The sequence below is a fragment of the Mastigoproctus giganteus genome, chromosome 9 (assembly GCF_048544385.1).
Source record: "Mastigoproctus giganteus isolate SK-2022 chromosome 9, ASM4854438v1, whole genome shotgun sequence".
In the NCBI taxonomy this organism is placed as follows: Eukaryota; Metazoa; Arthropoda; class Arachnida; order Uropygi; family Thelyphonidae; genus Mastigoproctus; species Mastigoproctus giganteus.
In genome coordinates, this window is record NC_143583.1 from 10,727,977 (window position 1) to 10,740,575 (window position 12,599).

Here is a 12,599-nt window from a genome sequence, read left to right on the forward strand (position 1 = left end):
AATCAATAATAAACGGTAGTGAAAAGATGCACAAATGTCGGTCAAAATATTTAATATTCAAATATTTGTACATATAAAATATTCTGCATTACATACGTATATAATTATGTGGTAACTACTTACGTATCAAAATTAAACTTAAAATTCCAATTAAAATCATGAATTTAATTGATGAATTTAATCAAGAAAAATGTGTCGATTTTGGGTTGAACTTTGGCCCTCTTCCAAATAAACTAAAAGGGGGTATTAATTTTAAATCCCCCACAGTGTTACCACCCAACAATAAAGTCAACCGATCCTTCACCGCTTTGAAACCTGGCATGTTTTTTTCTTCTTTACCTGGCATGTTTTTTTTTTTTTTTCTTTCAATATGAAACTTCTTTTAGGCATTCGTTTCCACAAAAGTCCTGCTTCATCTATGTTAAAAACTTGTTGAGAAGTATAACACATAATACCCCTATTCAATAATTTTAACAAGTTCTTTTTTGAAAGTTTTGGCTCCTTAATCTGCACTTGCGGCTTCTCCCTGGATTTTAAATCTATTCAACCAGCCCTTACTAGTTTTAAATGGTTCCACATTTTTTTTTTTTTTAGGTGATGCCTTGTCAATGGCTCCACCACTGTTGGAGGAAGTTTGAATTAAAACATACCACTTGCCCTTATTTTCAAACTCATCAAACATGACAGAAATAGCACCAGTCCAACAACTTAAAAGCACACCGCATACACCGATGAGCCAAAACATTATGACCAGCTACCTAATATGATGTTGGTCCTCCACATGCAGCCAAAACAGCTCGTACCCAGCAAGGCATGGCTGCTAAAAGATTTCTGTTTCTTGTGGTATCTGGTATCAACACATAACCAGCAGATCCTTTAACTCCTATAAGGTCCATGATTGAGATGCCGCAGATCGAAGTAACTGTTCCAGCACAAATCACAGATGCTCAATGTGATTTATGTCTGGGAATTTGGAGGCCAGGGCAATACCTGGAAGTCTAGCTCACGTTCTGTGAACCAGTCGCAAACGATCTGGGTGGTGTGGCATGGTGCATTATCCTGCTGAAAGACAGCACCACTGGAGGGAAAGACCATTGCCATGAAAGGGTGTATCTGGTCAGCAATGATATTCAGATAGGTGGTAGATGTCAGAGTGTCCGGCACATGGATGACTGAACCCAGGGTATCCCAGCAGAACAATCACTCAAAGCACGACACCGCCGCCACTGGCTTGTTTTCATCCCACAGTGCATCCAGGTGGCATCACTTCCCCAGGTAAACGACACACACATACCCGGCCGTCCACATGGTGCAACAGGAAATATGATTCATTGGACCAGGCGACCTTCTTCCAATCACTCAAGGTCCAGTTTCGATGCTCGCGTACCCATTGTAGGCACCGTCACCAGTGAACCGTGGTTAACACGGGCACTCAGAGTGGCCTGCAGCTGCACAGCCCCATTTTCAGCAGGGTTCGATGTACTGTGTGTTGTGACACATTACTCCCATCACCAGCATTCCAATTACTTACGAGTTGTGCCACAGTTGCCCTTCTGTTGCCACATACCATCCAGGAGAGCCTTCGCTCAACCTCAAGCATTGATGAGCTATGATTGTCCAACACCTCACCGGTGGTTCGTGGGTTCCCCCTCCTCGGACCACTTTTGGTAGGTACTAACCACAGGTGACCCCACCAGCCGTGCCATTTCAGATATGCTCTGACCCAGTCATCCGGCCATTACAATTTGGCCTTTGTCAAACTCGCTTAAGTCCGCTGCCTTTCCCATCTGAAGAATAAGAGTAACACTGATTAATAGAGCTCAGTATCAGGTGTTTCTTATACAGTGTCCCGACCCGCGCACGTGCCATAGTTCACCTGCAGTTGCTTTGATTTGCACGACTCGCTGGTCATAATGTTTTGGCTCATCGTTGTATAAAACATTTGTAAATTATTAATGGTACATAATGCATAGATTTGGTAACTGTGTGCTTTTAATTTTTTTATAAGTCCAGCCAGCATATCTTACCTGTGCCCTTGTATATTCAACTAGATTTAAATGAATAATAAATTAATGAATATTCTCCATTTGGAGAAATATTCAAAAAGTTTTGATTATTTGAAAATTCCAGATTTTCAAGCTCCTACTGTAATTAAAATTTCTTGCACACATTTCTGTTTAAAACAAAAAAAAAAAATTGCAATGAATATCACTACTCCAAAAAAAAAGTCCTTCAGAGTTAATTCAGAAGGTATGCCTGTAATGTGATAATCAGTTTTTTGTATTTATTTTTCATACACTACTGTAATTTATTCAAATTGAACAAAGTGCAAAAAATCATATTTCTTAAAAGAAATATAGCAAAAATATTAAATATTCACAGATTCATTTGAGACTTTTTATAAATAAAAAACACGTACCTCCCTTCTTTCCTTCTCCTCCCTGGTTTGTAAATTAACAGGGGACTGTTTAAAAGCTCCCGTAGTATGGTCTGGTGCAACAGCATGATAATTTTGGATAACGGCTGGAGAATGAGTCAAATGTGTAACTGGATGAGGAGACGGCAACTCTTGCTTCTTAGACAATTCTGACCATGCTAGCCTATTTTCGTACACTTCTGGCCCTCTATCCCTTGGTACAACAGTCCTGATACGATTTCTTGGTGAATGAGGATATGTAAGAAAAGCAGTTCCCATATACGGGCTACTTGGACGATGATCATCAAAGCTATCATCTGAAGGAGCTATACATGTAGGACTTGTTTTGACAGACCCACTGTTACCTAATATAGCATTTAGTTCATCTTCCGAAGAAGCTGAATTTATAGCTTTATGGTTAACAATAAGCATTGCATTATCAAATGGAGATGTCTCTCTTTGAATGGAACCATATCTTTGTCCATCAGAAGGTGGTGAACCAACAAGTGAACCACGTTCACGGGGAAGTGAACCATTAGTTTTAATACGATTAGGGAGTGTATGATAACTGCCTGTACTTATGTATGGAGGTGAGTTACTTCTTTTAGGGCTCACAGCAGTTTTAAGATGACCAGACAGCTGACTCTGAGATAATGAAACTGATGAGGGAATAGCACCATGCCTTCCAAATTCACTATGAGGAGATGCTGCTGAGATATTTACATTAGGAGTTTCTGCTTTGGGTGGTTCACTAGGACTGGAAGCAGGCTTATTTGAACTAGTTTCACCAGAATTATCAGAGGAATTTGTAAATGGCACTGATGATTCAGAAGATGGGGCACTGAACTCGCTCGATGAAGAGGATACCGGATGCTGTGGTGAATTTAAATCCTCCTTGATATTTTTATGAAGTTTTTCTTTCTGAACTTGTCGTTCATATTCTGCACACAAATTGAGAATTTCTTCTAATCGCTGTCGCTCTTGACGTTCTTGTTCCTGATCCCGTAACCTCTCTTGTACTGCCTTCAAATTAAACAAATTATGTAAGAAATCTTTCTGCCATATAGAGGAAAATTAACAAACAAAAAAGGTGGAAAAATTTATAGAATATATTTTCTTAGGAAACGTTTAATGGAAAATTTAAAAACAACATTTATTTCAATTAAAATTAAATCACAATTCAGAATAAACCCAAGAAATGACACAATTCTTAACTTACTTTTAAGATTTCAATCTATTTTCCATTTTCAAGTAACTCTTCTTATTAAATTTTTAGGCTAAAAACTACTATGGGCAGTCCCCAATCGTATAGCAGATTACACTTCTAAAAAAGAGCTAAAAGTTGAAAATATTTATATAAGTGTTGAAACCACTTAGCATTAGTAGAGGCATATGATGCTCCCCCGATGGTATTCTCCACCTTGTCGTGGTGGGGGGAGATTGTGTGTCCCGATGACCCAGAGAGCTAAGTCGGAGGTAGCTTAGCTACTGGTAGGGCCTGCCAAGCTGGACAGGTCAAAGGGTAGGGGCCAGACTAAGAGAGATACCCCAGCCCTCCAGGTTGGGAGTTGTTGCAAAGGGCTAGCTCCTCGTTCAGTGTAAAAAATACACAAATGCTAAACGACCTACAAGTGAAAATGAAAATGGACTGCACTTTCGGAAACGACTCGGCAAACGGAAAAGGACTATGATTTTGGGATGCTGGAATATTCAAGGCCTTTCAACTAAAAGAAACTTTCTTTCGGATGAACTGCAAAAATTCAAGTTAGACATCGTCGTGTTATCACAGACAAGGAAAAGGGATATGGAGAGGAAATAATGGGAGAATACTACCATTTTTGGAGTGGAGTTGATAAGAGTGAAAGAGCAAGAGTTTCCATTGCTGTTAAAAATAAATTGAGACACAACATCAAAAACTGGCAATTTATTAATGAAAGAATGATCTCATTGGAACTGAAAATGTACGGGAGAGAAATATGTATTTTGGGAATATATGCCCCGACTAATGACACCGCCGATAATTTGAAGGATGAATTTTGGAAGGATCTGAGAGAACTAATAGAAAAAATTCCTAAGAACAAAGAGATATTTCAATGCAAGAGTAGGAACTGAACAAAATAGCAAAGTTATTGGAAGATTTGGGGAGAAAGAGAGGAATGACAACGGAGATAGACTATGCAATCTTTGTGAACAGTTCGACTTGAGAATAAACAACACATTTTTCCAACACAAGGATATCCATAAATATGCTTGGTCACAGGAGACAAGACAAATTAGATCAGTTAAAGATTACATTATTTCAAAACATTCAGGGACCTAGGTATTGGAAGATGTCAGAGTTTATAGAAGAGCTGATGTGGATCTGATCATTTTCTTGTTAAAACAACACTGAGGTGGAAATGGATTAATAAAATGTGTGTGGACAACCAACAATGCAGGGAAGGAGAATTGCTACAAGTGGATCAATTTAATATTGACCACAGCATTAGAAACAACTTCACCCAGAGACTGGATGCTACAATTAACATAGAGATAAAAGGTAATACTGAAGAAATCTACGAATATTTAAAAAATACTGTTAAAAAAATATAGCTCGTGAAATCCTAGGCAAAAAGAAGAGCCAAGGACCAAAAAAGACCTGGATTAAAGAGAAAGTAAGAGCTGCTGTAGAGGAAAAGAAACTTGCATATCAGAAATGGCTGGGTGATAGGAATGATGCATACAGGAACATTTATGTTGAAAAAAAGAAAATAGCCAATCGGTTGGTAGTAGAAGCGAAAAATGAAGAATGGGAAAGGAAATGTGCAACTATTAATAGCAAATTGCGCTTCAAGCAATCAGCGGAATCATGGAAGGTCCTTAAAGACTTGAGAAAACAGAATAAACACAATGCTGGTTTGCAATTAATACCTTTGAAAGACTGGACGGAGTAGTACGAAGGACTTTTAAAAGAAGACCGGGAAGAGTTCAAGACGATGGAGGATTTTGGTGTAGAAGACTCGGGCTTAAAAGTTTCTGTTAGGGAAGTGGAACTCCTGCTAAAGGAAGGAAGGAATGGCAAATCACCTGGACCTGGAGGAGTTTACATGGAACTTCTGAAATATGGAGGAAGAGGAGTGGCTGTTCTGATACAAAAACTGTTAAATAGTATACTGAGAGGAGAAGAAATACCGAAAGAAATGATAACAGGATATATTACATCAATTTATAATTAGGGCGATCAGAAAAGCTGTTCAAATTACAGAGGAATATGTGTCCTGAACCCGCTGTTAAAGATCCTTGGAAAATGGATCAGGAACCATTTAGAAGCCGGAATTGAGGTAACAGAAGAACAAAGTGGTTTTTCAGCTAGGAAGTCATGTATAGATCATATCTCAACAGTACGACAGATCCTTGAAAAATGCCAATCAAAAGGAAAAAAAATCTTTATGATTTTCATTGACCTTGAAAAGGCATATGACAGTGTTTCAAGAAAACTCTTATGGGAAGCACTGAAAGAGGCAAATATTGATGGACAACTGATTAACATTATTAAGGCAATTTACAAGAATAATAGATGCAGAATTAAAGTGGGATCAGCTTTGTCAACTGAATTCCACACTTCAAAAGGCTTATTACAAGGTTGTTGCATGTCACCAACACTTTTCAAAATTTATATCGACATCTGCCTAAGATCCTGGTCAAAAAAATGTAATAAAATGGGATTGCAGATTAATAAGAACACCTATATTCACAATTTACTTTTGCAGACGATCAGGTGGTGATAGCACAAGACTTAGAAGATGCAAAGTATGCATGTCGTCAATTGTTTGAGGAATATAAACAATGGGGTCTAAAAATCAATTTTAGCAAGACGGAAATGTTGTTGTTTTTTTGATTTGGCAGTTGTTGGCGCATCGGCTTCTGGGGCCATATTGCACCTCCCAAGGTTTTTGCAGTACTTTGATCCAAGCCCGAGGCGGGAATCGAACCCGCGACCTTTGGGTTGCCGGGCAGGTACTTTACCCACTCGGCTAGCCCTGTCGGCTCTGAAATGTTGTCTTCAGGGCCAGGACACGTTCTAAATATTGCAGGTTTTAAAATCAAAAAAGTCGATAAATTCAAATATTTGGGATCAATCTTACAAAGTGATGGATCATCCCAAATAGAGATCAATAAGAGAATTACAGATGGCAGAAAGGCTATCAGCATGTTAAACTCTGTTCTGTGGAGAAAAAATATTCTACATAAAACTCGGCGTTCTTGTGGGCCTATATGAGAGCTTGAAGGACAGGGTGAATGCCATCGACGAAACTAAATTGAGGGGCCCATCAACTTCTCAGCTGCCCACATCAACGCCAGAGCTTGCACTTGGGCATCACGTGACACAGAGACAACCCCCAAGGCAGACTGCGCTGGTCCCAAAGGAACTAGTAGTTGTTGGTGACTCTATTGTCAGGGAAACGGGGAACATGCTTTGTAAAAAGGATAGGTGGAACAGGACCAGGGTATGTCTGCCAGGGGCAAAGGTTGATGACGTTGTAAAGCGAATATCATCTTTTAAGGGCACAAAAGGTGATATAGTTGTACACGTTGGCACTAATAATATTAAGAGTAGGAGACCGGCAGAATTACTTAACAAGTACAGGTCACTGTTGAACAAAAGCCGAAAATTAGGGTTGAATTTGAAAGTGTCTGCAATTCTGCCCAGACACGATAGGAGGGAGTATATGATGAGATCCTTGTCGATCAATTCGGCCCTGGAAAGATTGTGCAAGGCTCAAGGGGTAGAATTTTTTTCAGCCTGGACTGTACTTGTTAACAGGAGAGATTGCTTCTACAGGGATGGGATACACTTAAATAGAAAGGGTGCAAGAATATTTGCTGATGCTATCGAGGCGGAGTTAAGTGGGTCGGAAAACTGCTAGCTTGGGGGGAGACAAAGACCAATAGATTAACAGTAGCCACTGGCAGAGGTGAAAGAGATTCTTGCACTGCTTCTATTAGAATGAGCAGATGCCTGAAAAACAAGATGCATGATATTTCAGAGACTGCTGGGAGTCATGCATGATATTTCAGAGACATTGCGGTACAAGTAAACACATGGGTTGTGTTAGGGTAGCTAAGAATAGAAACAGGTGCAGGTATACTTGCGTGTACACCAATGCTAGAAGTTTAGTAAATAAATTTGATGAATTTGAGGTATTGCTCAAAACATCAAAGCCAGATATTGTTGGGATATCAGAGACGTGGTGTCACACAGATATAAGGGATGCAGAACTGCAATTTGGGGAGTACAACATCTACAGAAAGGATAGACAGGATAGGAAGGGGGGAGGGGTTATGCTATTAGTTAAGAAACACATAAAAACCAAGGAAGTGAAGTCAGTCGACATCGATGGACAGTGCAGTGTCGAGTCAGTTTGGTGTGACATAAGCATTGGGAGATCAAAATTGAGAGTAGGAGTGTGCTATAGGCCTAATGACTCTGATGAGTATAATAAGAAACTGTACAGGGAAATAGAGCGGGCCAGTAAATCAGAGAGTCTTATAATGGGGGATTTTAATTTCCCAGATATTGACTGGAATTTGTGGGTTGGTCACTCACACACTAGCAAGGCTTTTGTGGATTTATTGGATGATTGTTTTCTACATCAGCATGTTCGGGAGGCAACTAGAGGGAGTAATACTCTGGATTTGATTATCAGCAGTGATTCTTCATGCATTAAGAATCTGCAGATAAATGAACCACTAGGTGGCAGTGATCACAGTGTGCTGAAGTGGGATTTACTCAAAGAGGTAACTACCATTAGGGGTAAAGGGAAGGGTTATTGCATCCGCAAAGGCGACTACGATGGACTGAGACAGTATTTAAATTCTATACAGTGGGACAAACTGATGATGTTACCAACAGCAAATTCAAAAAACTTATCTTGGAAGCTACTAGGCTTTACATACCAACTAAGAAATATTGATCAAGGTTTAGGCCAAAATGGATGTCAGATGAACTAATGAGGCATATGGCAGAGAAGAAAACTGCATGGGATACTTACAAATTAACACATGACACAGAAGCCTATGATAGATACAAGTTGATATGCAACCAAGTTACAAAGAAGGTTAGGCAGGTGAAGGCAGATTACAAGAAATCCTTGGCAAGGGATGCAAAGAAAAACAGCAAAGAGTTCTTTACTTATGTAAACTCTAGAAGGAAGGGGATGAATCAGATTGGTCCACTTGATATTGATGGGTCAATTGTTGATGATGCTGCTCAGGTAGCTAACAAACTAAATGAATATTTTGCATCGACATTCACACATGAGGAGTTATTCAGCGAGGGGAATGCCAGAGGTGTATTCAACTCTAGTAGTAAGCTACAGAATCTTGAAATAACTGGGAGTAAAGTGGAGGAGAAACTGTTGAAGATAAACACAAGAAAGGCACCCAGGGTGGATGGGATCTATCCAGTTATATTAAAGGAGGCAGCAAAGGAAGTAAGCAAACCCTTAGCCATAATTATGAGAGCTTCCTTGGACTCAGGGGAGGTACCCATAGACTGGAAATGTGCAAATGTGACCCCAATTCACAAAGGAGGATCAAAGGCTGACACAAGTAATTATAGACCTGTGAGCTTAACTTCTGTTCCAGGAAAATTAATGGAGGCACTGGTTAAAGAAGCACTGCAGGATCTTTTAGACAAGACTTCAGTTATAGCTCGGACACAGCATGGTTTTGTTAAGGGGAAGTCTTGCCTGACCAATTTGATTGGATACTATGATGCAGTCACAAAAGAACTGGATGCAGGGAATAGCTTTGATATTATATACTTGGACCTTAGAAAGGCTTTTGATATTGTTGCACATGGAAGACTGCTACACAAATTGGAGCAGTGTGACATTGGAGGCAAATTGCTGCTATGGATAAAGGGGTGGTTGAGGGGGAGAAGACAGAGAGTGGTAATCAATGGACACTGCTCATCGTGGACTAATGTTATTAGTGGAGTCCCTCAGGGCTCAGTGTTGGGTCCATTGTTGTTTTCTGTATTTATAAATGATATTGATGATGGTATATCGGGCTTAATGTCCAAGTTTGCAGACGATACAAAGGTTGGCAGGGTTGTCAAGGACACTACTGACACTATGCTACTGCAACAGGATCTGGAAAGGTTGAGCAGATGGGCTGAGAGGTGGCAAATGAAGTTTAACATTGAAAAATGTAAAGTGCTACACATGGAAAACAGCAACCCCAGAGCAACGTATCAACTCTGTGGTACTACACTGACAGTGGTAGAGAATGAAAGGGACTTGGGGGGTGGTTGTGCAGGCAGATATGAAGTTCTCTGAGCAGTGCAGACGGGCTGCAAGAGTAGCTCATGGAGTATTGTCAATGATATACAGGAATTTTTCCAGCAGGGATAAGGAAGTGATTATTCCATTGTATAAGGCAATGGTCAGGCCACACCTAGAGTACTGTATACAGGTCTGGAGGCCTCATTTCAAGAAGGATGTAGAGCTGCTGGAACGAGTACAGAGAAGGGCAACAAGATTAGTGAATGGAACAAAGGGCTGCTCTTACGAAGAAAGGCTTAAGTTTTGCAAATTACAGTGTCTGGAGACTAGGCACCAGCGAGGTGATCTGATAGAGGTGTATAAAGCCTTGAATGGTTTGAGCATGCTCAATGCTGATGGGATTCTTCCTCTAGCCCAGAAGAATCACCTGAGAGGGCATAAATTCAAATTGAGGAAAGACAGAAGTAGGATAGACGTGCGGAAATTTGCCTTTAGCCAGCGGGTGGTTGGTTGGTGGAACAGACTTCCATCCCTTGTAGTGGAGGTTGATAGCCTAAATAAGTTTAAGGCTCAGCTGGACAGGTATTTTGAACGCACAGAGGGTGAAGTGGAAGTGGGTTTTTTTTTGTTTTTTTTTTGGCTGATGCTGCATAAGCTTGCTTTCTTGCATCAAATGCCCCTAATAATGCTAATGCTAAAACAAAGAAACTTATATTTCAAATGATTGTACAAAGTCTTCTATTGTATGGAGCGGAAACCTGGACATTGAATAGGCAAGCGGAAAACAAATTGCTCTCCAAAGAAATGGATTTTTGGAGACACTCAGCAGGAACCTTCTAGAAGAGACAGAAAACGAAATGAAGACATAAGGGAAAAAATGGAAGTGAAAAAGACTATTATTGACACCATCAGAGAAAAGCGTCTAACATGGTATGGACAGGTAAAACGGATGCAAGAAAACAGATATCCAAAGGCTATCCTGGAATGGATACCTCCTGGAAGAAGGAGAAGAGGAAGACATGGATGGATGGAGTACGGGACTGCATGACAGCCCGAGGCTTAACCGACCAAGACACCTTGAACCGCACTTTATGGCAGGAAAAAATTCCTAACAAGAAATAACTTGTAGGCTGAGGAAACCCATTGTAAATAGAAACACTCCTCTTGAAGAAGAAGAGGCATATGATGCAGGAAAGCAAACTTATGCAGCATCAGCCAAAAAAAAAAAAAAAAAAAAAAAACCCTCCCATTTCATCCCTCCATTCGTTCCAAATGCCTCTCCAGCTGGGCCTCAAATTTATTTAGGCTTCCACAACAAAATATGGAAGCCTGTTCCATCAATCAACTATCCGCTGGCTAAACGCAAATTTCCGCACATCTATCCTACAACATTTCCTCAATTTGAAACTGTGCCCCCTCAGGTTCTTAGTCTGAGCAAGATGAAGAATCCCATCAGCATTCAGCTTGCTCAACCCATTCAAGGCCTTATACACCTCAATCAGATCACCTTGCAGGTGCCTACTCTCCAATAGGCAATTAGGCAATAGGTAATTTGCAGAACTTAAGCCTTTCTTGGTAAGAGCACCCCTTTGTTCCCCCTCACCAATCTTGTTGCCCTTCTTTGTACTCATTCTAGCAACTCTACATACTTCCTAAAATGAGACCCCACACCTGTACACAGTACTCTAAATGTGGCCTGAATACTGCCTTGTATAACAAGATTATCACCTCCCTGCCCCTGCTAGCAAAATTCTTATATATCACTGACAAGACTATGATCTGCCCTGGCAGCCCGTCTGCTCTGTTCAGCAAACTTCATATTTGGCTGCACAATTATCCCCAGGTCTTTTTCACTTTCCACTTCCCTGAGTGTAATACCACCCAGTTGGTACATTTCTCTTCGGTTATCGCTACCCACATGAGTACTTTGCATTTGTCAATGTTAAACTCCAGTTGCCACTTCTCAGTTCATTTTCCCAACTTATCTTGATCCAGTTGGAGTAGCATACTTTCATTACTGTCGTTAGCAACCCTGCCAACCTTTGTATCATCTGCAAACTTGGACATTAAACCTGATATATCTTCATCAATATCATTGATAAATATACAAAAAAAAAAAAACAATGAGCCCAACACCGAACCCTGGGGAACTCCACTAATAACATTTGTCCACGAAGAGCAGTGTCCATTGATTACCATTCTCTCTGTTGTCTCCCACTTAACCATCCCTTTATCCATTGTAGCAGCTTACCCTTAATACCATAATTCTCCAATTTGTACAGAAGTCTACCATGTGCAACAGTATCAAAAGCTTTCCTGAAATCCAAGTATATCATATCAAAATTATATTTGGCATTCAGTTCCTTTGTGACCACATCATAGTAAACAATTAAATTGGTCAGACAAGACCTCCCTTTGAAAAACCTATGCTGTGTCTTAACTATTACTGCAGTCTTGTCTAGATGATCCTGCAATGTACCTTTAACCAGTGATTCCATTGTTTTCCCCGGAACACAAGTTAAACTAACAGGTCTGTAGTTACTTGTGTCACCTTTTGAACCTCCTTTGTGAATTGGTGATACATTTCACACCTCCAGTCCATGGGGACCTCCCCTGAGTCCAAAGAAGCTCTCATAATTATGGCTAAGGGTTTGCTTACTTCCTTTGCTGCCTCCTTTAATATAACTGGATAGATCCCGTCCACCACAGGTGCCTTCCATATGTTTAACTTCAAAAAATTCTCCTCCACTTTGCTCACAGTTATTACAAAATCACTTAGCTCCCTGTTAGCGTTTGATAAACTTCTGTCACTCCCCTCATTGAATAACTTCTGTGTGTGAATGTAGATGCAAAATACTCATTCAGTTTATCAGCTACCTGAGCATTATCATCAATAGTCAACCCATCTATGTTAA

General features: G+C 40.2%; 1 protein-coding gene across 4 annotated transcripts in view; it reads right to left on the reverse strand.

Annotated features, from left to right (window-relative positions):
- Nucleotides 1-12,599, reverse strand: part of LOC150080048 (uncharacterized) — a 477,066-nt gene that overhangs the window by 223,700 nt on the left and 240,767 nt on the right. For all 4 annotated transcript variants that reach the window (XM_090381622.1, XM_090381621.1, XM_090381619.1 and 1 more), the window contains one exon: nucleotides 2,420-3,439. In XM_090381622.1, coding sequence (XP_090237748.1) covers nucleotides 2,420-3,439 — 1,020 coding nt within the window. The remainder of the gene's footprint in view (nucleotides 1-2,419; nucleotides 3,440-12,599) is intronic.